Source organism: Rattus rattus, chromosome 17, assembly GCF_011064425.1.
Source record: "Rattus rattus isolate New Zealand chromosome 17, Rrattus_CSIRO_v1, whole genome shotgun sequence".
Lineage (NCBI taxonomy): Eukaryota > Metazoa > Chordata > Mammalia > Rodentia > Muridae > Rattus > Rattus rattus.
Window position 1 is genome coordinate 30,697,055 of NC_046170.1, and position 27,573 is coordinate 30,724,627.

A 27,573-nucleotide genomic window follows, 5' to 3' on the forward strand; every position below is an offset into this window, starting at 1 on the left:
CAATTTCTCATGTGTGAGGATTTTGTTTTCATCCCGGAGTCCCACGTTCACCATTGTGCTCATGGTAGGCACAAGAACTGTTAGGGAGGGAGCAAATCAGTCAGCGAATTTTCTGCTCCTTTACACTCCAGGTGCCTCTATATAGAGTAAGCAACAGGATGGCAAGGGCCAACGAAATGCTATAAAGATTCAGAAAAGAAACAAGGGATAATATCAGGTGCTAGAGTAACTGTGTGGCTTTTCAAATTTTTATTATATAAAAGAAGCCAAGCGCAGTGGTGCACACCTTTAATCTCTCACTTGAGAGGCAGAGGCAGACAGAAGCCTGGTCTACAGGCCAGTAAAGGCTACATAGAGGCCTTGGCCAAAAAAAAAAAAAAAGGTATAAAGGGCTGGAGATGCAGCTGAATCATCATGAGGGAAGCCTGGGTTTGATTCCCAGCACTAAATTAATTGTATGAGAAAATGACCGTGAAGCATTTTCTCAAGGATAAACATTTGAAGACATATTAACAGGGGACAGTTCTTTGCAACCCCTGCTGTTGCTATGTCTAGAATTCAGTAGTAAAGACATACTTCCAGGGGCTGGAGCTATGGCTCAGCGGTTAAGAGCAATGTCTGCTCTTCCAGAGGTCCTGAGTTCAAATCCCAGCAATCACATGGTGGCTCACAACCATCTGTAATGGGATCTGATGCCCTCTTCTGGCAGATTTACATAAGATAGCACACTCAATATATGTAAATCTCTAAAAAGCAGTTCTAAAATAGCATGAGACAAACATATTAAGAGTGTGGGGCCTGGATCCAGAAAGTCTAGGCCTCTTACTATTGGGGTGTTGTAGGACACTTCATATAGCCTCTCTGTGCGTGTTTCCCTATTTGTGAAACAGATCATAACACATATTTGCTGTGAAACAGAGTGAGTTCATTTACAGTAGACCACTTACATCTGCCTACTGAAACCTAGGATTAAAGCCATGTATTGCCACATCTGACAAGCCATTGTTTTGAGACTTGTGACACAGCAATGGATGACTGACCCAAAGGACTTAGTGTTTTTATTGGGTCAGGGGCAGGGAGCAAGACCCATGTTGAATTCCAGGTTTGTAACTTGAGCAAAGGTAACTGTTATGCCATTTTGTTAGGTCAAGTTGGAGGAGAAACTCAAGAGCAGCACTCACTTGGGGTTTGGGTTGGTAGTGTTTGCTGGGCTCCTTGTTGCTGATAACACGACTAGAAAATACCCCAGCTACAAGCCTACCCCAAAATTCATCAGGTCTTAGGATAGATTTTGGGGGTTTCCAGCAAACAGAGCCATAGGATGAACAAAGTTACCTATGGCAGACAAGAGAAAATGCCCAAGAACTGAGGTCAGTAGAGACCAAGAAGCTGGCGTGTGCCAACGGTGAACATTAGAACGACACTCGTCCCTTTAGGAAGTAGTTAGTACTGCTGAGGAACCTGAGTAGAATCCTCCATCACTCTGGGGATCACGTGTCCTCTGCTGGCCTCCACAGACACTGTATGTGGTGCTTTTTGAAGCTTTGTCCCCCAGAGATTCGTGTTTGAATCCTTGGCCTCAGCTATTAAGTACGGAGGAGGTGTGTCACTGTGTAGGTGGCCTCAGCTATTAAGTACGGAGGAGGTGTGTCACTGTGTAGGTGGGTTTTAAGCCTCTTCTGCTCAGGCTCCACCCAGTGTGGCTGAGACCCTCCTCCTGGCTGCCTGCAGATCAAGATAGAGAACTCTCAGCTCCCCAGCACCAAGTCTGCCTGCATGCGCCCATGCTTCCCACCATGACAATAATGGACTGAACCTTTGAAACTATGAGCCAGACCCAGTGAAATGATTTATGTATAAGAGTTGCTGTGGTTATGGTGTCTCTTCACAGCAGTGGAAACCATAAGACCCAGCACAAAGTTAATGTAAACAAAACACCCATACACAATTTTAAAAATATATTTATTTAAAAAGATGAGCAAATCTTAAAAAATAAAATTAGTGAGAGGCTAGGCACCAGTGCCCCACTAATGACAACTCCCTGAGGCAGCCAGTGCTCTCTGACCTTTAGGACCTGGATCAGTAATAACCAGAGTCACGCACTAGCCACAGCTTGATAATTTCTACGCATATTCAGCAGCCACTGCTGTCAGATAGCAAAATGAGCTGAACACACACACACACACACAAAACCAAAACCAAAAAAACCAGGCTTACTTAGCCACATAACTTGACTTGTTCCTTCAAGTGTGAATGGGGAGGGAGGCTTGCCCTCAGGGAATAATTACAACAACCTACACTCAGTAGGCTGCTTTTAGGTTGAAGAACTGGAATGGGGAAAACACATTGAACAACAGTAGTCTTCTAGGGAAACCTATTTCTTCCCTTGGCAAAAGCTAGCCACAATTCTGGGCTCAAAAAGACACAGAAGGTCTGCTCTCTCACCCTTGTCTCTCTCTGCCCATTAACTGTAGCTAAGACAGAGGGGAGACATGGTTCATGGACAGCGGGCATGTCAGGCATCACTGTAAAGCTTGACCTAACCTGATCATGATCTCACGACACAGTCCAGATCTCTGTAGCTCTAGCAGTACTCAAACGTTTCAACCATCAGCCCTGCAAGTGTTAAGATGACATCTGCAGGGCCACCATACCCTCCTCCACCTTCTAGTCATTCCCCACTTCATGACTGAAACTATGACAGAGCAGCCGCCTCCCTGCCCCTTCGGATTCTAAAGCCAAGACAGTTTGGAAGCCAAGACAAGCATGAGTCTGCACCTTCACACAGGGTTTCAAGCTGTTCTGGGAAAGTTCTATCTCAGCTAAGGACAAGAAAAGCGGTGTAAGTGCCTCAGCATAAGTTTCTTGGGTTAATTTCATGCCCCAGGGTCCTTTATAGAAGACACCTTAACAGCCAGGCAACAGAACACAGGTATTTATTCTCATAGAGAAGCAAAGCCATGTAAACTTGCAAGGAGTCCTCAAGAATCTGGTGTCTCTAATGAGGACCAAGAGAAACCGTCATTACCTGAGTGTGGGCAAAGGAGGCAGGCAGTCCAGTTCCCCCCTCCAACAACAGAAAGCCAGTTTTGCTACACTGATTTCAGAATTCCTCGTCCTGCTGCTAATGCTGATGTTGATGTCTCAGCCTCCATGCCCGCATGCTCACCTGTCCTCAGACTGCCCAGCCCTGGCTAGTCTGTCACAGCAGGACACTGGACTATGATGCAGCCAAAATTTAGTCACCAGGTCTTGGTGGCTCCTGCCTAGAATCCCAGCACTCAGGAGGCTGAGGTAGAATTGCCTTGATTTCCAGGCCAGCCTGTGTTGAATAGTGAGACCCTATCCCAAACAAAAACTAAAACAGCAGCAGCATTTTATCCTGTGACCCTGACTTTTCTCTCCCACTCATGGCCACCTGAGCTCTGTTTTCCCAGAATCTCTCTTCCACCCTTGTCAACTTGACTCAGTGTACAGAGCTAAGGCTGGCCTATTTCTAAGTAACCCAGGCTGGCTTTGAACTCAGCAATTCTGCCTCAGCCTCCAGGTGGAATGCCTTGAGGCAGCTTCTTGGAGCCTAGGTTAGCTTTGAACTCCTGAACTTCCTGCTTTCAGATCACAAATGCCAGGATTATGGGCATGAAGCACCATGCTCAGACTATTTTTTGTTTTGTTTTGTTTTTTGAGACAGGACCTATGTAGCCTAGGCTTACTTTAAACTCCAATCCCTCTAGCCTCAGCTTTGCTAATGCTGGGATTTACAGATACGGACTATCATGCTTGCTAATGCTGGGCCTGACTGGTATATACCATCACTCCTGGAAGATGCATCCATAGACTGACTTTATAGGCAGTGACCAAAATCATCCTGTTTTACTAAAGTGGGGTGGGGTGTGTGTGTGTTTGAGTTCCTCTGGCGAGTGAACAGAATCCTGGGTCTATAGAGATTCCCTAGTTGCTCATGCTAGAACAGTACCAACTAAAAGACTAATACTAGCCTGAGGCATTATTAACTACTTAATACATCAACAACCACAAAATGCTACTTCCTTCTTACAATCATTACTGTCTTAGTAACATGAATAATTCATAATTAACACCAGCAAAAACTATATCTTGCAGGATGTGGAAGTGCACACCTTTAATCCCAGCACTCAGGAGTCAGAGGCAGGTGGATCTTGGAGTTCAAAGCCAGCCTGGTCTACTACAGAGCAAATTCCAGGGCAGCAAGGGATACATAGAGAAACCCTGTCTCAAAAAAATCCGAACAAACAAAAACCCTAAACTCCCAAAAGACTATGTCTCAACAATTGATCAGATCTTATGCAAGCAACCAATAAATGATACTCTCAGAACAAAATACCTCAGTCTGGCACGATAGTACACACCTATAATTCTAACACTCAAGAAACTGAGGCAGGAATTTAAGTTTGAGGTCAAAGAGTAAAAATCCAATAAGATCTGTTTGTGGATAATGAATGTTACAAAACTTTTCATTAGACAAAAAATTCCTTTCCCTGAGCTTCTTTCTCTCCTTTCCCTGAGCTCCTGTGTCTGAGGGCTCGGGTTATCATTTCCTAGATACATAACTTTATTGACATCAGTCTAATCCCTGGTACCAAGGCTCTGCAAGCTCAATACATTCTGAAGGCTCCTAACAGTACGAACCTCGCCCTGGGGGACAGGTGGTGGCAGGAGTGAGTGTGGGCTGTGAAGGAATATGATCCACATGACACAAGTGACTTCCAGAGCCATCCACAATGTAGGCCTCACCTTTTTAAAAGGTGGATAGTCTTTTGGGAGTCTTTCCAATTAGTTTTTAACCTTAAACCAATGAATCCCCACAGACACCACGAAACCCATCCAGTTGATTCTTGGAGGAGCAAGACTCTAGGTGAGGAGGCCGAGCTACATTTCCACCAGAAGCCACTGGAGAGGCTGCTGCTCTCCTTCCCCATTCTCCTTCTCAGACTCAGGGAAGAGTCTCACACTTCTCCAACTACAGTCCTTGTTTTCAGTTATCTCAAGTTTGGTCCACAGTATTTTAAGAGAAAGTTTATTCTCTCCTTTTAAGACTCCTAAGATCAAAGTTGGCCAAAAGCGCACAGAGAATTCTATTCAAATACCCACTGGAGAAAGTAGAGAACTGGCAGGCTGTTGGTTTCTCTGTGACACTGAGCCACCCCCAGGTGGTAGCCATGGCACTCTCCTTTCCCAGGTGACAGAGCTGGCCTTAAGATACATGAACACAGATAAGAAGATCTGGGATCAATACCTCTCATCACAAAATTCTTCTACCATGGCTGGGAATAATGGTTAAGTGTAACGTGCTTACATTACAGACCACAGGGCTCTGGCTTTGAGTCCCAGCAAACACATACATGCAACAAAACAAAACAGGCCCTAGAGAGAGGACTCACCCCATGAGAGGATGCTTCTCGATCTTTCCGTTTGCGTCACTCAGGGTATCTATGACCTAACTGTGACAAATTCTGTTCCTATTGTTTGCTTTACTATTCTACTGACAGGTGCTAAGGGAAGAAGGAGCAAACGCATGGCGATTACTCTGTCTTGGACAGACAAATGGCTGTGGTCCATCTGCCCCTCATCACACTCACTTGTATTCATTCCAGGCACTGTGAACACAGACCATGAGAATCCCTGTAGACTCACAATGCTCAGTGTCTGTAATCACCCCTAGCCCTGACAGGACTGGTCTTTGGGAACCACCAACAAAGCAAGGATTTTTGGCAACTGCTCAGATCAAGGCTGCTTGCCCATCAGAAACTTGAAGCTACAGTACTCACTTAAAATCCAGATCTCAGGTACCCTTTTATTTGCCTGGGACGACTAACAGTCAAAGTGATGTTACAGATGTAAAAACAATGGTTCAAGTCCCCATGAACTAGGTGTAAGCCAAGGTACCACTAATCCTCTGACAACTGCCACACAGGTCTTGCTGAAGTATGAGCCGAGAACTCACAATACCAGATTTGCACTGCACACGACTGCTGCCTGCTGGAAAGAACATCACATTCCTGAGGCACAAAGCTCAACAGAGAGAGAGGGGGACCCAAAGGCATTTGGTCCAGCATACAAGTCGTTTCCTAAAGAGTGTCAGCGGGGTCTGGCACCATCCATCCAGCTCAGCCACTGCACACCACGTCCTGCACAGCAGTCCACAGGACAACTACCTCGTGCTACCTTCCTGACACATCCTTCTCCTACCTGGGGACTCTGCCTTTCTTGTACTACTGTGCGGCTACTTGCACAGGCCTGGCCTGAACACTCCAAGTCACACACAGCTAAGTTCTGACGTAAGGAATCCTTGGCGTATTGTCTAGATTAGTGTAAAGATGGGGAAATTCTGTCCAAAAAAAAAAAAAGACGGGACTTGTAAAAGGTAAATTTCTGTGTATTCATTCATGCCTAATCTTCCAAAGTTGTGTAAACAAATTTTCTACCATCCCTCATCATTTGCACAAATTTCTGTCAAGTCCAAACGTAATTCCGAATGAGGTAGGTAGTCTCTACTCAGACCTTGGTCTTTGAGGTGCCTGTCAAGGCCTATGCCATGAAAGCACTGGAGTCCCAGGCAGGGAGTGCTGAGGGTGGCGCCAGCCCATGGAGAAGCTTCTCAGTTGGCTATTTTCTCGATCTCGTCCAAGTCATCTGTGTCCAATCTTTCTATCTTCTTATCTGAGGGAAAGAGAAAGGATTGGAAGACCACCGTGAACTACCGTGGAGATGTGACAGAAGTCACCTAGGACAGCAGCGCAGTCGGGGAGGCACCTCCCTGTGGGACAGTGATGCTTCCTCTAGGCACAGGGCAGGCTTCCTGAGCCTGAGCAGACAGCACCAGGGCTCTGGTCACTGACACCAACGTGCCAGGAGTCAGCTTCTCCCAGCCTGGTCCCAGTCCCCGAGCCCTGAATATGCAGGGACAGAGCCCGCCTCAGGGACTGAGGAAACATCCACTCTTCCACACCCCCTCTGAAAAGGGATCCGGCAGAGCCCACTCAGGGACTCACTGAAATGCTCCTGGATTCTGTTGAGGATATTCATGCTGTGCTTGCTGTCAACCATGTTTACTGCCAGGCCCCTCTTGCCAAAGCGCCTGTCGCCCAATGTCTTGGTGCAGGTAGGTCTCATTGTCTGGGTTCCCGTCCTTGTCCACAGGAAGGTCAAAATTGATGACCACAGACACTTGTTCAACATCAATACCTGTACAAGGGAGGCAGGCAGGAGACAAGGGGAGGGGGGTACCATCAGCCACACATACCCAGTGGCACTGGAGACATGGCTGGGACAGGTCACATGTGGCATGTGGCCACTGAAGAGCACACACTAAAGGGGCTGTAGCCGAGGCCGAAGGACACAACTCTACAAGTCAGGGAGCATCTGGAAACCTTCCCACCACAGCCAGACTGCTGGCTTCCCTTCCACCAAAGGGATCAATCAGCCCTCCTAGGAAGGAACGCCCCAACCCTCCACCTCCAGGAGACCATGAGCACAAGAACTTTTCTTGCCCACAGGCCTGGGCCCCCCAGCCTGGTGAACGGGGCCAGTCTCTGCTCACCACGGGCACACACGTTGGTGGTCACCAGAACCTTCTCTTTGCCTTCTCTGAAGCGCTCGATCACAGCAGCCCTCTGCTCCACCATCATCTCTCCACTCAGCAGGGCCACCTGGTGGCCCTCTTTGGAGAGCTCTGCCGCCAGCCAGCTAGCTGTTTTGCGGGTCTGGAGTGAAAAGAATTGTTTTTAATGAAGAGACCTGTAAAACAAAAACAAAAACAGAAACAAAGATATCCACAAAATGGTGCCTATTGCCATTATGAAATGTGAAGACTCTAATGAATTCAGCAGGCTGTCCAGGCTTAACGTTTCTCACATGGGGGTGAAGGGTGGGCTGGAACATCAAGACCAAGAGGATGGGCATAACTGCAGTAAAACAGTGTCTCCTGGACATGACAGGACTACTGCAGTCATGACCTCTGAGTAGCTGTAGCTGCCTGAACAAGGCCTACACAAGATCAAGCCAGTCAACATTCTGGAATGTTGGAAGCAGGTTTACAGGAATTCAATTCCCAGCAACCACTTGGTAGCTCACAACCATCTGTAATGGGATCTGATGCCCTCTTCTGAAGACAGCTACAGTGCACTCATATACACACAAAAAAAAAAATAAATTAATTAAAAATAAAATGTTTGGGCTAGAGAGATGGCTCAGTGGTTAAGAGCACTGACTGCTCTTCCAGAGGTCCTAAGTTCAAATCCTAGCAAACACATGGTGGCTTACAACCATCTGTAATGAGATCTGATGCCCTCTTCTGGTGTGTCTGAAGACAGCTACAGTGTGCTCATAGACACAAAATAAGTAAATAAATTGAAAAAAAAGTTTGAAAAAGTACAGCATGTCTGGGAAAGGGCTCAGGGTATGTAGAGAGCCTACTAGTACAATCCTGACATCTTGAGCTCAGATCCCTGGAGCCCACGTAAGAATCTGATGCATGTGCTTATAGGCTAGTGAGCTTGAAGTACACAGTGTAGCAGCAAACCACAAGAAAGACCCTGCCTCAGCGACAGAGTACGAGATGAAGAACCCATTCTAGGAGACATTGCCCTGACCACCTCACAGTGCTGTTCCCAGGCCTGCATAGACATACCATTTATTTGTTAGACAAGGTCTCACTGTGTATCCATGGCTGGCTTTGAACTCACAGATATCTACCTGCCTCTGCCTCTTGCTGTGATTAAAGGTGTATAACACCATGCCTGGCTTTATGTTTTATTTTCTTAAATTAATTTATGTAGTGTTTGTTCAGGAGGGTAACATGAATGTGCTGAGTTTATGAGGCGATCAAATGAAAACTTCAGGATTAATTCTCACGTCCCACCATGGGTACCAGGAATTGAACTCAGTGGGCTGGAGAGATAGCTCAGCGATTAAGAGCACTGACTGCTCTTCCAGAGGTCCTGAGTTCAATTCCCAGCAACCACATGGTGGCTCACAACCATCTGGGATCCGATGATCCAATGTCCTTTTCTAGTGTGTTTGACAGCTACGGTGTACTCATATAAAAATAAATAAATCTTTAAAAAAAAAAAGGCACTGAACTCAGGTAGTGATGCTTGGCAGCAAGCACCTTTACCCAGAGTCATCTCACTAGCCTAAATGAACAGCTCACTTTTTTAAAATTTTATATTCATTTATTGGTATGGGTGTATATGTGTGTACATGTTCATGGCATGGTGTACACAGACAACAAATAGGTTATAGGAATTAAACTCAGGTCATCCATGGAATTCCATGCACACACACAATAATAATAGTAACAATAATAGTAGTAATAATAATTTTAAAAATATTTTATCAGAAAAAAAGAATTGTACCCAGGGCTGGAGAGGTGGCTCAGCAGTTGAGAGCACCCAGTGTTGAGTTCTCAGCACCCATACCGGGGGCCCACACCCGCGTGTAATTCCAGCTCCTTGGGCTCTAATACCTCTCCTGCTTTTCATATATACACAGAGAGGCACATACATATAAATAAAGATAAAATACAAATATTTAAATGTGTAAAGTGGGCATAATTGTGCATGTTTTCATTCTACCACGAGGCAAAGGAAGAGAGGGTGAGAGGGATAGAGACAGAGCAGAAGAATTTCTATGATTTCAAGGACAGCGAGGGAAACAGTGAAACCCTATCTCAAATACAGAAAAAAATTATTGGTGGATTTTCAATTTTTTGTTCTGCTTTGATTTTGTGGTGCTGACTATGGGATCGGAAGAACCATGCCTGCTACTCAAACCTGCCAGCACTAAGCTTCAGCTCGGCATTGGGCAATTTCTTTTTTAAAGGAATCTCTAAGCATAATCAACCAAACCGACTTTAAACTCAAAATCCCAAGGACACTATTGTCTGGACAGTGGATGTAGATGGTGGTTTCCCTTCACCAGTGTACAGAGGGGGATCTAGTCCTCCTCGGCTGGGTGGCGGAGATGGGGACTCATTAACCTACAAACAGCAGGGAAGGGCAGTGCATCAAGCAGACCTCGGACTACTCACATGGCAGAAGATCATGGCTTGGGCGATGGTGATGGCCCCATACAGGTTGCACAGGGCCTGGAACTTCTCCTCTCTGTTATTGCAAAGGACGTAATACTGTTTGATGGTGTCCAACGTCTCTTCTTCACGCTTCAGCTTGATGATGTTGGGGTCTGGGACCACCTTCTGGGCAAACTTCCACACTGAGTCTTCAAAGGTGGCAGAGAAAAGCAGCATCTGGCAGTTTCTGGGCAGCATCCTGCAAGGGGAGGCCCAGGCGCTTGGCAAGACTCCAAGGTTTTACAACCAGAAGGAGCACAAGCTCAGCCTCCCCGTCCTGGATGGGTCGTGGCCCCAGCAGGCTGAGGAGGGGAGAGAGCATCCTGGGGAAGGAGGAGCACACCCAGCATGGCACTGGGGCTGAGTGAGGGGCCCAGGTCTCTCTTCTCGACCCATGCTGGAAGCATGGTGACAGCCGCTGTGGAAATGGCCCACAGCACCAATGTAGCTGCACAGAGCAGAGCAAAGAACCCAAAGATGCAGGAGGAGCTCTGGCAAGTTCCCCCTGGCTCTAGTTCCTACCTCTGGATGCGGATGCTCTGGTCTTGGTGGCCCTGAGTCGCTATCATCACATCAGCCTCGTCCAGAACAAACACCTTGATCTTCTTGGGGTCAATGAACTTCAGTTTGGAGCACCAGTCCAGGACGGTCCCAGGGGTACCGATGACAATCTGCTCACCCACCTTCTGACCTCTTTCCACTGTGTAAAAGAGAAGTTTTCTTCAGGCATTCCAAATGCAAGGCCAGCTCTCCATTGTGAAATATTTTGAAGATAGTTTGTATTTAATACTAATGATTTTGTTAATATTTTAGGAAAAATTTAGGATGCTACCATAATATCTAATGGACACATAGTTAATCAAATTACGATAAATTATTTTTAAAATTTTATTATTTTTGGTTTTGTTTGTTTTTCCAGACAGGGTTTCTCCATGTAGCTATGGCTATCTTGGAATTTTCTCTGTAGACTAGGCTGACTTCGAACTCAGGGATCTGCCTACCTCCGCCTTCCAAGTGCTGGAATTAAACTAACATGTACCACCACCTCTTGGTGAATTGCTGAAATTATATATTAAAGATGTAACAAAAATAATGATAAAAATAATTTTAAGGGGTTGGGGATTTAGCTCAGTGGTAGAGCACAGGGGCCCTGGGTTTGGTCCCAGCTCCGAAAAAAAAAAAAAAAAAATAATAATTTTAAAAGGAGTCAGACAAAAAAAAAAAAAAAAAAAAAAAAAAAAAAAGGAGTCAGCTGGGCTGGAGAGATGGCCCAGCAGTTACGAGAACTGACTACTCTTCCAGAGAATCAAGGTTTAATTCCAAGCACCCACAGGCAGCTCACAACTGTCTATAACTCCAGATCCGATACCCTCACACAGCTATACACGTAGGCAAAACACTAACGCACATAAAATAAAAATAAATTATAAAAAAAAAGCCAAAAATGTGGGATATCTATACCCAGAGCACACAGGAGGCTGAAGCAGGATTGTGAGGGCAAGACCAACCTAGAATTCAGCAAACAAAGAAAATTTTAGGTACAAATGGGCAATAGTAGAGTCGATGTTAGTTTTCTAGGGAACTGTTAGTGTATTTGGTTGTAACAAGGGCATTAGGAGTGTATAATGTCCCTATGAGGTGCCCACTGAAAGATTAAGAACAGATGAATTTCAGTAAGACAATTTATTTTTTTTTAAAGATTTTTTATGTATACAATGTTCTGCCCACACTCCAGAAGAGGGCATCAGATCTCATTACAGATGGCTGTGAGCCACCATGTGATTGCTGGGAATTGAACTCAGGACCTGTGGAAGAGCAGTCAGTGCTCTTCATCGCTGAGTCATTTCCCCCTGCCCGACAGTTTACTTTTAAACACTTAACGACAACACACAAACGTATCAATAAAGAAAGCGTGGCTGGGGGCTGGAGAGATGGCTCAGAGGTTAAGGACACTGTCTACTCTTCTAAAGTCCTGAGTTCAATTCCCAGCAACCACATGGTGGGTCACAACCATCTGTAATGAGATCTGGTGCCCTCTTCTGGTGTCTGCAGGCAGAATGCTGTATACATAATAAATCTTAAAAAAAAAAAAAAAAAAAAGCGTGTCTGTGGGGTGGCGGAGGCGCTAGCGGGGCTGCAGCAAAGCGTTTGGAGTGTTGTCTCACACCATTTTGCTGCTCCAGCCCACTAGGAGGCCAGAAGGAGTCTGAGAATGAATGCGTGGAGGGAGTAAAATGTATGACTGAAGAGCATCTGAAGAGAATGAATCCCGACGGCCCTTCCCTCACAGAGATATCAGTCAGTTTGACTTTATTGACGACCTGGCAGATCTCAGCTGTCTTGCTTACCGAGCTGACACAGACACCCCAGCCGTAGAACAAAGACTGGATTGAGGGAAGACCATGTGCCTCTCCTGCCGGCCCGACAGGCTGGGCAGTACTTGAGGTGGAAGCAGTAGGGGCTGGGCTGGGCTTGCTCGGGTGCACAGCGTGCTGTGGTGAACCTTTCGTCCGATAGTGACCTGTCTCCACCATGTTAAGCCTAGCCACGCTGGAGTGTCTGATGTGAACCGTGAATGGTCTCCTCACTCTGAAGCCACCATTACCCCTTTGCTCCTTTACTTTCGTTTTATTACTTAAACATTTTTATGATAATTCAGACAGAAAGCATTTTTGCCATTTAAGGTTAGCTCCAGTCCTTGAAACTCTCCAAGTCTGCTTTATAGCAGTGAACGCACTAACCCTTCGTGGGACGTGGGGTAGGGACAAGGTTAGTTACGTCCTCTGGGAAAGTCTTAGTGGAAAATAAAAAATGTTCTGTAAAAAAAATAAAAAAAAAATGAAAATGTGGCAGATGTTAAGTTCTGAACCAAATGGGTAGGAGTCATGCATTCATTGAACTGTTCTAACTCTAACTGTTGAAATTCTTCAGACATAAAATGAGTGAGTGGTTATTTATGATCTAGGCCCCCATACTTCTACTCACATTTATTGCCTCGAACAGCATAAGCTAGCTTCAGTTCAGGGTAAAACTTGCCCATCTGCTCAATCACTTTTCCTGTTTGAAGAGCCAGCTCATAGGTTGGAGAGAGGCAGAGACACTAGAGGAAAAACAGAGTCCAGAATGAGAGCTCTTAACGACTGTGTGGCCAAGGGCCATCCCCCTAATACCCTGCTCATCCATCTGAGGTCAAAGAAAAAGAAATGTAGTACACAGAACTTCCCTTTATAAAAAATGTTTTTTTGCATTCATATTTTGCCTTCATCTATGTCTGTGTGAAGGTGTCAGATCCCCTGGAACTGGAACCACAGACAGTGAAGACAGAGAAGAGCTGCCAGGTGGTTGCTGGGAATTGAATCCCGGTCTTTTGGAAAAGCAGCCAGTGTTTTAACTGCTGAGCCATCTCTCCAACACACTGTATCACTTGTAAACTGCAGAGTCAAACACTAGAATCACTAGGGGTCAGACTATGGCCAGGTAAAGACATTGAAAGAGGGAGTGTCAGCCAGGCACTGTAAAACACCTTCAATCCTAGCACTCAGGAGGCAAAGGCAGCTGATCCCTTGAATTCAATGCCAGATTGTTCTACATAGGAGTTCTAGGACAGCTAAGGCTACATAATAAGAACCAGTCTCAAGGAAGGAAGGAAGGAAGGAAGGGAGGGAGGGAGGGAGGGGGGGAGGGAGGGAGGGAGGGAGGGGGAGGGGGGGAGGGAGGGGGAGGAAGGGAGGGAGCAGGGAGCAGAAGCTGGCCCTGGAGCACACAAACCTCCCTGGGAGCGATTGCACTAGCTACATGTCACTCTCTTTCTGGGACAGCAGCTGCAACTTCAGGAAGGGAAGTCCAGAGGTTTGGGTGGCCAGGGTCCATCACGCGGAGTCGGGAGACTGTAAAGTGTAAAGTATCTGCACACACTGCCCTTGCAGTCAGGAAGCAGGGAGGCAAGAGCCAGTGGCTTCCCTCCACACAGCACCCAACACTGACCAGTCTGGGATGATGCCATGCACATTCAAGGTTGGCTTCCTGTCCTCAGTTAAACTCAACCGGAAACACCATACAGACCGGCCCAGAGGCATACACACCTCGCAGGGGATTTTAACTCTCATTATGTTCATGATCAAGATTCTCAAACTCCAGGTGAGGAATAAGGGTTGTTTTTCAAGACAGAGTGTCTCAATGAGGCCTGGATGTTATGAAACTTGCTCTTTAGACCAGGCTGGCCTCAAAATCAGAGAACTCCCTGCCTCTGCCTCCCAAATGCTGGAGTTAAAGACATTACCACCTAGCTGAAGATTAGCCTCTTTTTCACTTAGAAATTTCTCAGAACTTTCTCTTCTTTTTCGGGGAAAGGTCTTGAGATATATATATATACATATATATATATACATACACATATATACACACACACACACACACACACATATACATATACATAGACCAATCTGACCTCCAGATGACTATGAAGCCCAGGTTAGCCTTAAACTCAAGCTCAACTTGCCTCAGCTTTTCAAATTCAAAGATTAGAGATATGTACCACCATGCCTGGCAGTTGTCATAATGTTCGAACCTATGAGAATAATAAAGTAGTTTTTCATACAAGTAAAAGCACCAAGATTTTTGGCAGTACTCTAGGACCCGCATACCATAGGAAGTTCAGTAGACTTTGTGTTCCCTTGAAACATTAGCCACTCTACTGCTGTTCAACTTGAGTTCTGGGTTACATAAGAAGAATCAAGTCAGCACAGGGCAGGCTCAGAAGGACTGCTGTATGCTCATAGCCAGCCTGGATTACACAGTAAGTTTCAGTACAGCTTCAACTACAAAGTGAGACCTTAAGAGGAAGAGGAGGAGGAAGACCCTATATAAAATAACGTCTTTAGTTTATTTAAGATGAACATACAGAAAACAAACAAACAAAAACAAAAACAAAACAAAACAAAAAAGATGAACATACAGGGGCTGGAGAGATGGCTTAGTGGTTAAGAGCACTGATTGCTCTTCCAGAGGTCCTGAGTTCAATTCCCAGCAACCGCATGGTGGCTCACAACCATCTGTAATGGGATCTGATGCCCTCTTTTGGTGGTGTATTTATATACATAAATAAATCTTAAAAAATATTAAAAAGAAAGATGAGCATACAAAGAAAATAAAAAATTAAATACTATTTAAAATTTGCAGAAAAATGGATGGAGTGGGGACTCTAGCATATAATGTACGTGTGTGTGTGTGTGTGTGTGTGTGTGTGTGTGTGTGTGGTGGATAAGGGAATAAAGATAAAGCTGACAGCTGCTGTAGTATGTCTGTGGTACACGCCCTTTAATCCCACCACTCAGAGGCAGAGGCAGGTGGATCTCTGTGAGTTCAAGACCAACTTGGCCTACATAAGTTTTATATCATAGGGACCCTGTCTCAAAAACAAAACAGACAGACAATATGATAATGAAAGTAGTAAGGAGCTGAGTTCTATCCCCAGCACCCACACTGTGGCTCACAACCATCTCAAACTCCAGCTCTAAGGGATATGCTGCTGCCTTCTGGCCTCTGCAGGCACCAAGCACACATCTGTATCTGCATATAAAATATACAGACAACATAAAATTAAAATAAAGAAAGAAATCCAGTGTGAAGGTCCATCCTTCAGATTGATTTTTATAATTATATAAAAACTGAAAATTCATTGACACTAGTTTGGCTAATCTCACTGTATGTTTTGTATCTGAAAATGCTTTCAATGAAGTTTTATTATATATATTTTTACTTTTTGAGATTATCCTTGCATCATTTTCCCTATTTCCTGCAAAATTTCCCTCATACCCCACCCCTGTTGATAAATGTGGGTGTTCGTGTGTGTGTGTGTGTGTGTGTGTGTGTGTGTGTGTGTGTGTGTGTATCTGTGCGTATGTATGTTTGTGCATGTGCACATGTTCCTAAACCTGTTCAGTTCAGTTACTTATATGTATACATTTCAGGACTCAAAAAGAAAAGAAAAAAAAACCAGGGTCTCACTTTGTAGCCCAAGCTAGCCTGGAACTTACTACATAGCGTATGCTACCCTCAAACTCTCCTGCCTCTGGCGGTCCTTTACTGGGATTACAAGTGTGAATACCTTGACTACCCACGCCTGCCTGTAGTCCAGGAACAGTGCTCTCTATCTACCCCGTTTAGGTTACATGTTAATAGAAAACCCAAATGGCCAAAGCCCTTACCTGGGGATGGTTGTTTGCAGGCTCTACTTGGCTGAGCATGGCCAACACGAAGGCAGCTGTTTTCCCAGTACCAGACTGAGACTGGGCAATTAAGTTCTGTGGGCTGCATGGAAAAGAAAATGTTTAGGAGCTTCAGCATCGTTGTAGTTTGAATGAAAATGGCTCCCATAGTCCCACAGGGCATAGCACTATTAGGAGGTGTGGCCTTGGTGGAGGAAGTGTAAGTCTGTCTCTGGGGGTGGGCTTTGAGGTCTCAGAAGCTCGAGCGAGGCCCAGTGTCTGTCTGTCTGTCTGTCTCTCCTCTTCCTGTTGCCCATGAACCTGGATGTAGAATTCTGTCAGCTACCTTTCCATGTCTGCCTGCATGCTACCATGCTTCGTGTCATGATGATAAACCTCTAAACTGCAAGCCAGCCCCAAGTAAATGCTGTCCTTCCTAAGAGTTGTCATGGTCATCGTATCATCACAGTAACAGAAGTCCTAACTAGACAACTATCAAGTTTTCACCGGGCTAGAAAGATGGTTCAGTAGTTAAGAACACCTGTTTTTCTTGCCAATGTTCTGAACTTGATTCTTAACATCCACATGGTGGTTCACAATTGTCTGTAGCTCCAGTTCCAGGGGATCAGATACTTTCCTCTGACATCCTTGAACATCAGGTATGCAGAAGATATATATACTCATGCAGGCAAATCGCTTTCACAAAAATTTTAAAAAGTTTTTTAAAAATAAAAGCAAATAAAGCTTCAAATGGGTTTTTAAATTTCATTTACAAAAGACGACCTTGGATTCTGTAGCAGAATTACACTTGATAGCTTCACATGTGCAGAATAACACAGATTTGTGGTAGAAGTTTTAAGCATTCTTTATCTTTACCTAGAGTTGAAGCAGCAGTGATTTCAATAAAGTTTGACTTACTTTGGGTCACTCCTATGCTCAAAAACCTAATCGATCCTTACTTCGCCCAGATTCTTATGTATGTGCACATACATGTGTATACACGTGTGCATAGGAAGTGCAGAAGTTGACATCAGGCATTTTCCCAGTGTGCGTTCTACTGTGTGGTAAAGACCACAGCAAAAGCGACTTGGGAAATGAAGGGTTGATTTGGCTTACGCTTCCCAAGTCACAGCATAGAAAGAAGTCAAGCAGGAGCCTGGGCAGGACTGAGTGCTGCTTATTGCCCTGCTCACCACAGCTCACTCGGCTCCTTCTTGATTTATTTTTCCCTTTGAGACAGTGTTTCACTGTGTAGCTCTGGCTGTAGATAAACCTAGCCTCAAACTCAGAGATACACCTATCTCTGCCTCCTGAGTGCTGACAGTAAAGGAGTGTGCCACCAGCTCCTGGCTCAGTTTGCTTCTTCATATAATACAGAATCGCTTGCCCAGGGGTGGTACCATTAGGTTGGGCTCTCTCACATCAATCATTAATCAAAACAAGTTCCCTCAGACTTGCCCACAGGCCTGGCTGATGGAGTCATTTTCTCAGTTAAGGTTCCCTCTTCCCAGCTGACCTAAGCTTATGTGAAGTTCACAAAACACTAACTACCATAGATTATCTTCCTCAGTAGCTTTCCATTTTTATTTTTTGATACAGTGTCTTTCACTAACCCTGGAGCTCTCTAATTTGGCTAAACTGGTCAGTAACTCCCATGGGTCCCTCTGCCTTGGCCCTTAAGCATGAGGACAGGATACAAGCATGGGTAACTGCTACACCTAGCTTTTGATGTGTTTGTTCGGGATCCAAACTCAGGTCCTCACACATGCACAGCAAACTTTACCAAATGAGCCATCTCTCTCCAGTCCCTCTCCAGATCTTTTAATGTCCTTAAAGGTTCTACCTGATCTGGCTCCTTGGTATCTCTCGGCTCAAATCTCTTTCTCTCTCTCCCAATCTCCCTCATCTCAAACCACAATTGTCACAATGTTGCTCTGCCATCTTAAGGCTTCTGCATTATCCCTACTTGCCTGAAACAATTGTACCCAAATGTTAGGTAACCATCTCCTCTCCTTCCTATAAAGCCTCAGATGTCATCAACCTGAAACTCAAACAAGCACTTGGCTTACAAAGTGTAACCTAGCGTAAAACTCCTTAAAACACAAAACTAAGGGTTCAAGTGGTAAGGTCTGTGAAAAAAAAAAAGCAAGTACCAAGTTCAAGTCCTTGAAGGTAGCAAGATGAAGCCCTAACATAGCCCAAGCAGCAGTCAAATAAGTGGATAAGAAACACTAAGCTTTCAGAAATAAACAAAAGGTAGATGTGTGTGTGTGTGTGTGTGTGTGTGTGTGTGTGTGTAAGTAAATATATCAAACTACCTCAAATGCATGTATGAAAATATCATAACAAAATCCATTATTTTGTCAATTAGTACAGGAGTAGACAAAAAACCTGAGAAAATACAAGTCAAGGCCAGGGCAGTCTCTGTCACAAGCAGAAATAAGGAGTTTAGGGAGCTGGGGATGTGTCTTAGCTGGCAGCCCATGTACCTCGCCTTGGGTTTGACACCAACGACTGCATAAACTTGTCTATAATCCTAACACTTGGGACTCGAAGGCAGGAGGATCAGAAGTTCAAAATCATCTTCTCTGGAGATGGCTTAGCATTTATAAATGCTTGCTGCTTTTCCAGAGAATACCAATTTGGTTCTCAGAGCCTAGACAGTAGGCTACCAACCACTTGTAATTCCCACTCTAAGGATGTAACTCCCCCCTCTCCTAACACATACAGCATATACTCAAACATTAAAAAAGAAAAAAGTCAGGCTGGAGGGATGGCTCGGCAGTTAAGAGCACTGACTGCTCTTCTAGAGGCTCTGATTTCAATTCCCAGCAACCACATGGTGGCTCACAACCATCTGTAATGAGATCCAATGTCAGAAGACAGTGATGGTATACTCACATACATAAATCTTTAAAAAAAAAAAAAAAAAAAAGAAAAGGAAAAAAAAAAGTCATCTTTAACAACATAAGAGAATGTGTGACCAGCCTGAGCTATACTGAGATTGTCTCAAAACAACACTATTAGTATCTCCAAAGTCAGCCTTACACTCTCCCAAAAGCAAGCAAAAACCATCAAGAAGATCCATAGTCAGAAGATATGTGAGAAGAATAAGATGCTAGTGGTAAAATCTAGGTAGTAGGTATATGGGCATTTCCCTATAAAATCCTTTCAAATTCACTGAACATCTTTTTTTTTTTTTTTTTTAAATACTTATTTATTATGTATACATCATACAGCTTTCTGCCTGCATGTATGCCTACAGGCCAGAAGAGGGCATCAGATCCCATTACAGATGGTTGTTAGTCACCATGTGGTTGCTGGGAATTGAACTCAGGACCTCTGGAAGAGCAGTCAGTGCTCTTAACCACTGAGCCATCTCTCTAGCCCCTTCACTGAACATCTTAAGCTTTTCCTAACAATATGTTCAGGTTAAAAATAACAACTGGGGACTGGCAAACTGGCTCAGTGGGTAAAGGTGCTTGCTGCCAAGCCTGATGACTTGAGTTTGATTCTCTGGGAACCTTATGTAGGGGTCAAGAACTGCCTCCCTCCATATGGCCTCTTACCTCCATACACATACCATGGTGCATTCATGTGCACGCACACACAAAATAAGTGCAATGAAATTATTTTTTAAATCCACACAAATAGTTGACATGCACTTTTTTTTAAAGGTTGGTGAGGCTGACCTTGACTTCATTTTATAGCTTGAGGAGAATTTCAACTTTTCATCCTCCTGCCTCAGCTTCCTAATTTTCTGAGTTTATAGGCATGAATAGGTTTAAATGTTTAAAAAGCATCCTAAACAGTAAATGACAGAGGTAGGTATTTTGGGTCACATACGGCTCAGCAAGCATCAAAGGCAGTGCATTCTCCTGGATCTTGGAAGGGCGGTTGAAACCCATGGCATAGACTCCCTGGAGAAGCTGTGGTTTCCTGGAAAAGACAATGGAGAAGAAAGTCACTGAGACTGAGGAACACAGCATTTCACTGATACACCCAGGATGTAGCTGAGAACCCCATGAGAGCCTTTCCGTAGCACTCAGAGCAGCTACATGCATATTATTAACCTCATTTGGTAAACACAATGCTGTATGAAAGATGTATAGCTAGGCCATGATCCCGTCTGAATGCAAGTAAGCAAGCACTCACAGGCGAAGCTCCTCGAAGGACTTCACTGAGTAGAGCGGGGAGCTCGGGTCCCTCTGCAGGACTTCCACTTGGTTGGTGTTATCCACAAGATTGCTTCTGATCAGCTTGTTGAGTAAAGACTGAGCAGCTCTGTCCTCTGTCAGGAAGAGAGAGCACTAGAGTTTTTAAAAGCTCTGAATTGGTCACTCATGGTGGCCCACACCTTTAATCCTAGCACTTGGGAGGCAGAGGCAGGTGGATCTCTGTGAGTTTGAGGCCAACTACACAGAGAGTTCCAGGGCAGAGAAATCCTGTCTCAAAAAAAAAGGTTCATGAATTTAAGTCATAGTTAAAGATATTTTAAGTAATAACATATATGTACACTGGAGTTCTTAATACAAATACATCAAGTTTGATATTTAAAGTATAATAAAAATGAAAATTTTCCCTGAAATATAGCAACCAACAATTCTTCTACATAATGACTACACTGAACTTCTACCCTAGCACTGTGACACCCATTCAATGTCATTGAAGTAAAGCTCCATGCTGGTGAGCAGACATGAAGGGTCTCTAGCAACCTGGCTCAATTAGTGAGCTCCCACCTCAAAAAATAAGGTGGGTAGGCCAGGCATGGTGGCTTTGGCCTTTAATCCCAGCACTAAGAAGACAAGAGGCAGAAGTAGGCAGATCTGTGAGTTCCAGCCAGTACATAGTAAGATTCAAGCTAGACAGGGCTATATAGCGAGACCCTGTCTCAAAAGCAAAATGAGGTAGAAAGTGGCTGAAGAAGATACCTGTAGTTAATCTCTGGCCTACACCCACATCCACACACCTACACCCACACACACACCCATACCCAAACTCATATAACCGCACCCACACATTCATACATCCACACACCCCCACACCACACACACCCACACACCCAAACCCAGACCTATACTCATCCACACCCTACACCAAACACCCCCACTCTTATCCACCCTCCAACTCTACCTCCCCCCACATACCCACACCCTCAAACACCCATCCCCACCCCTTTCACACACTCCCACCCCCAATGTGGCACATGCTATCAGTCCCAGCACTCGGGGTAAAAGAAAAAAAATGACCATGAGTTCAAGGCTAACTCAACTGCATAGAGTTCTAGGCCAGCAAGGGATTCAGTCTTGTCTGAAAATAACCTTAATAAATAAGTATGAATAAGACTTCTAGGACTGGGGATTTAGCTCAGTGGTAGAGCGCTTGCCTAGCAAGTGCAAGGCCCTGGGTTCGGTCCCCAGCCCCGAAAAAAAAAAAAAAAAAAAAAAAAGACTTCTTCCACCTTTTTCCTAGAACATGGAACCTCATTTATAACTTGAATGCTGTTACCTTTCTCATCTTCCTCTGTCTTCTCTGTGTTAGCACTGGTCTTAACAACAGCACCTTGGTTAGAAACAAAGTAGAGATGTTGTTTAAAACTTTATTCCATTTCTAGCAACCAAGACAATTCTAATTCTAGGGGGAGAAATTATCAAATTTTTCAACAAAACAAATAAGAAAACCAAGCCACTACTAAAACCATTTTATTCTTTCTACATAAAGCTTAGCAACACTGCCTTCTGTGATTATTTCCAGATCCCCTTACCCTATTTTATAAACAACTGCATACTTCTGTCACAGCAGTGACATTTCTGAAATAATACAGAATGATAACTACAATAGCATTAATTAGGAAGCATCTTTGTGCTCAATAAAACATCTGCAGTTGTGTCAATGTGAGCACAATGCCATAAAAATTCCGTGTAGTAAATTATTGACTAATAGAAATATATACTCAGGGCTGGAGAGATGGCTCAGTGGTTAAGAGCACTAACTGCTCTTCCAGAGGTCCTGAGTTCAAATCCCAGCAACCACATGGTGGCTCACAACCATGTGTAATAGGATCTGATGCCCTCTTCTGGTGTGTCTGAAGACAGCTACAATGTACTCATATATAATAAATAAATCTTTAATATATATATATATATGTATACACATACTCAAGCATTTGTAATTCAGCAAAATATATACAAGATTATATTTCTAGAATGAGGTAATTAATTAGCATTGCTCTGATATTGATTGATTTATGGTTGTTCTGTGGAACCTATTGCCTTGTGTGCTGATGGTAAGCACTTTACCATTAAGATAGAGTCCTAGTTCTCCACCTTCCACTTTTTAACAGATGTAAATTCAGGAGGATATTTAGAACATGTAAACTTACAAGTTTCTCAAATTTTATGCATCTCACCCCAAACTGAAGATAAAGGATGGTTTAAAAAAAATCGTCTCTGTCAATATAGTCCTATGGTTAAGTAATAAATTAAATAATTTACATGCTAGTTAGGTATTCTCAATTCTATTAAACATTCTTTGACTATACAGCCTAGTTTACTGATACCCAAGTCAAACAAATACCAATATTCACTAGTATTTTGTCTAGTATAAATGCACTAATTATTCAGGTAGTTGCTTTATCAAAATAGAAATAGCAAATCAAAAATGTTCATTTGTTTATGAACTAGCTTTAGCTACTCACCATTGGCATCTGGTTTGATTTTCTCCTCTTTAAGATGCAAGTTGCTCAACTAAATGTGGGGGGAATAGAAAGTGTCAGGAAATCACGTATAAGTCTCGAATCAACAGAGCCTCCCTAACGAGAGTGGAAGAGCAGCTCTCAAGGGTGCTCCCCAGCTACACTCAGTAAGATGATTCATTAGATTGTTCTGCTGGGTTCCTTTTGCTTCCAAATGGGTGAAAGAGAATAACAAAATCTCCCATAAATACAGTAGTAGAAAAAAAAGAATTATGCAGTAGCCCCAAACTCAGATGCCCTAATTACAATCTCTCGACAGAATTATACTTTGTAAGTTTCCTTCATGCTTTGATTTACAAAGACTTTCTCAGGGAGATGTCGTCGGAGCTGCCATTTTCTCATGTCCTGAAAGGAAAGAAACGTGACGATTGGAAAGTCGCAGTGTCTTTTCGACAGCCAACAGCGGACAGGAAGGATCATGGGCAGAGAGTCAGCGAAATGACTACTTATGTCTGGCTAAGTCCAACCAGACCACAACTGCACGCAGCGTCAAGCTCGAGCTGCCTTGTGCTACGGTCTGACAGTTTAACTGGGCACATCTTGGAGCACTGCAACACCAGGCATAACCAAACTGCCCAGCCAGGCTGAGGTGGGACAGGAAAAGAAGAAACAGATCAGAAAACTGTTCCAAGGCAAGAATTATCTGGACTTTGTCTAACAGTATAAATTTAGAAGTATACCGGCATGACCTATGTCTGCCCACGGGAATGTGAAGATCTTAATAGCAAGGACTATTTCTGTTTGCATCTAGCGCAATCAGACTAATCACGGAATATTGAGTGAAGACTCAGCTATCATCTAGTAAAGGCTAAAAAAGAATAACAAATCACTACAAAGAAATGGTTATTTCTCAAACCACAGACAGGCTCTCTATGTCTTTTCTCTAAATCCAAAAACAAAGAAAGGGGGAATGAGATTGGGAAGGCAGGAGAGAAAAAGTTGATTGGGTGGTTAGCTGCAGATGGAGGAACACCATTTGTCTTCATGAAAACTAAAATAAAACCTATGGTCTGTCTGCTTTAGTGTTACCGAGCAGCAGAGAGGAACGTAAGGGAGAGAGAGACAAAGGGAATTAGCAGAGGGGTTAGCATATTGTAAACATGTAAAAATCTTTCATTCATTCTGGGGATCAAGGACTCGTTAAGTGACAGTAAGTGCAAAGCCTCCAGTACACTGTGTGATAAAGAAGGTACTCCATACACGGAGGCCATTGCTAAAGCACTCCCCAGTTCCCTACCAGGAACACAGTCTAATTCTAGTACTCACAGACCTTTAAAGAGAGCTACTGAGCCAGGTGTGTTAACGCACACCTTCAGTCCCAGTGCAGGGAGGCAGGCAACTGTTGAATCACAGGTATGGGCCATGTAGCTGGGGCTACACGAGACCTGTATCTGGAGAAAGGAAGGAAAGGAGAAAGAAGAGACTATATTTAACACAAGAGAAGCAGGAATCCCTCTGAATGAGAATGAAAGCAAGGCTGGAGAGATGGTTCAGGTGTTAAGAGCACTGACTGCTCTTCCAGAGGTGCTGAGTTCAATTCCCAGCAACTACATGGTGGCTCACAACCATCTGTAATGAGATCTGGTGCCCTCTTCTGGTGTGTCTGAAGACAGCTACAGTGTACACACATAAAAATTAATAAAAAAGAGAATGAAAGCAAATCTGCTGTTTCCTCTTCCCTCACAAAATGTGTTCGAAACACGGAGTGGCTGAATGAGACTTAAAGTTATGACAGAAACAGTTGTTACAATGCTTTGTGAATTTAGACATCTTTTTTTTTTCTTTTTTTCGGAGCTGGGGACTGAACCCAGGGCCTTAAGTGCTCTACCACTGAGCTAAATCCCCAAACCCTTTATTTAGACATCTTGATACACAGACTGCCAGTCAAGAGCTAGGGAGTGAATTACTAATAAATAAAGAAACCACAAAGCAATTAAGAATTCCAAGCAAAATGAGTTTTATAGAGTAAGGGGATTGACTGCCCAGAAAACTCAGTGGGTGATGACATTTGCCACCACACCTGAAGACCTACAAGGAACAAGGACTCCTCCGGCTGTCTTCTGACCCTCACGCCTGTGCCATGGCAACATCTCTCCCCAACCCCACAAAAGCCAGATAAATATAATTAAAAATATTTAAAATGCTGGGCGTGGTGACATACAATTTTAGTCCCAGTACTTGAGAGGCAGTGGCAGGTGTCTCTCTGAGTTCGAGGCCAGCCTAGTCTACAGAGCAGATTCCAGGACAGCCAGGGCTACACAGAGAAACTCTGCCTCAAAAAACAAAACAAAAAACCCAACAACAACATCAACAACAAAAAACAACAATTTTTTTTTTCTCAAGCAGGCCACAGTACTCAGGAGGTAAGTGGTAGAAGATCAGGAGTTCCAGTCCACCCTGAGATATATATAGCAAGGTCCTGATTAAAAATAAAAATAAAAAAGGCTGGGTGTAGTAGAGCACACCTTTGATCCCAACATTCAGGGGGCAGAGACAGGAGGATCCCTTTGAGTTTGAGGGCAGCCTGGTCGGTCTATAAAAGAAGTCCCAGAACAGCTAGAGCTGTTATACAAAGAAATCCTATCTTGAGAACCAAAAAATATAAATAAAAATGACCCCTCAATGCACAAGCCCAAAATACTATTTCTCTTTAAACTATACGTACTATAATAAAAGCTTCGAGCCCAAATGAATTTTACTACTTTGTTGTATTGGGGTGTGTGTGTGTATTTCACAGATCACTATGCAGCCCAGGGTAGCCTTGTACTTGAGGGCAGTCTTCCTGTCTAATCCTCCAAGTGACAGGATGAGAGGTGCCACACCACAGTGCCAGGTTCAAACCTTTACTCTTTCAAAGTTAAGAAAAAATGAACAAGGTCCTAATTCGTGTTAAATTCATAGACATATATATTAAGAGTTAGGTTCAAAATTATGCTAGAACTCAGGATGTTTATAAGTTAATTCTAGCAATATTTAACTCATATCTTGCTACTATGTATCAGGTTCAGAAAATGAGTTAAGCCATCCAAAAGAAGACTTACTGACAGACCAGTCAGTCATTCACTGCCAATAACCAGTTGGAGGAGTCACACAATTATGAGTAAGACATCCTCCCTGAGCCCAAGAAACTCCGCTCTGAAGATACATACAACCATCCGAGTTTGTGAGTGCAATCACTATCAGTCCTGATTCCAGGAAGACAGGCGGCTGGCTGAGCACTATGGGGAACCGAACATACAACTTGAGTTTACACAAGGTGGAAGGGATTGGGTAATCAAAGCCAGCTCTGGGTCCGGGCCCCATGCCGCCAGGGTCCTCTGTCCAGTACCAAACAACCTAAGAAGTGTCCTTCCAAGGGACCGATACCCTGACAGCTTTGGCACCTGGTCCTCTAGCGGTTGGTGACAACTCACCGACTCAGCGGCGGCTTCCTGCTCGTCCACTGCTAGGGCCCAAGAATCCGTGGCCATGGTCCCCGGTGCCCCGGCAGCGCTGGCAGGTTTGCCCGCTTGGGCGGTGCAACCGCGGACTCAGGTGGGTGGCAGAGAGGTCCAGCACCGCCCCGGGGGAAATCATTCACCGCCGCTCAGAAGACCGGAAACGGCGCGCCACGGTGTCGTCAGAGTCCGCGTCAGCTCTGCGCCCCTAAGGTCTGGGGATCCAGCGCCACTACCGTCTTCTTCGGGTGCCCACCCCTCACCCCTCGCTGCAGATCTCCCTACAACTCAACTGAGGGAGCCAGCATTAACTGCTCTTGGACTGAAGACAGAAAATCACATTCCCGACTAGCATGGTGGCATAACTATTACAGTCAGAATACAGAAGCAAGTGTTTTAACTTTCCAGGATCTTTAAAATGCCTCAGTGTAAAAGTGCCTTACCGGACTTTTAGCTAAGGTCAAAATAGTAGCTGTTCTTTTGAATTTAATAAGACGTCTAAGCATTGGCAACCAGTCACGTGAAACAAAGGGTTAAGTGCTCAACGATATGCCCCAAATTGAGCTTTGAAATACCAAAGGAAGGTGCCAAGGAAAACATTTGGTAGAGATCAGAGACCAGAAAGAGTAAGCAGTTTATTCAATTAAACCAATTCTGTTCCCGAATGAATTGACAAGCGCAGTTTAATAGCAAAATACGTGACTTTTGGAGTTATCTACACTTTCTCCAGATGGCCAGCTCTCCTCTCCTCTCCTATGTAGAGGTTGTGTAGTTGGGGTTGCATTTTATAAAAAGAGAAGGAGAGAAGGAATATGTTTGGTGGAGGTGCAGTCAGGTATGGGGGAAGGGGTTGCCTCCGAGGGCCCATGCTAAGGCCTGAGGGACCAGTCACACAACAGTATAGTATAGAATAGAGTTTACTCAGGGTACATTTTATTCAGTTACTTTTGGGTAGTTTATAGATTTAGTCATTTAATTTTATGTGTACGAGTGTTTTGCTTGCATGTGTATGTGCACCACATGTGTGCCTGGTACCTAGTCAGAGAGGGTGTTGGATACCCTGTAATT

At 44.2% G+C, this 27,573-nt stretch overlaps 1 protein-coding gene across 1 annotated transcript; it reads right to left on the reverse strand.

The window, feature by feature from the left end:
- Window positions 1-5,047: 5,047 nt before the first annotated feature.
- Window positions 5,048-26,660, reverse strand: LOC116886156 (ATP-dependent RNA helicase DDX19B-like). Its single transcript, XM_032887523.1, is given in 13 exon segments — window positions 5,048-6,699; window positions 7,032-7,117; window positions 7,119-7,224; window positions 7,580-7,742; window positions 10,070-10,307; window positions 10,631-10,808; window positions 13,094-13,208; window positions 16,315-16,417; window positions 20,161-20,253; window positions 20,470-20,605; window positions 21,823-21,876; window positions 23,012-23,060; window positions 26,482-26,660. Coding segments are annotated over 13 exon segments (1,440 nt in total). The 5' UTR covers window positions 26,539-26,660; the 3' UTR covers window positions 5,048-6,637.
- Window positions 26,661-27,573: the final 913 nt, after the last annotated feature.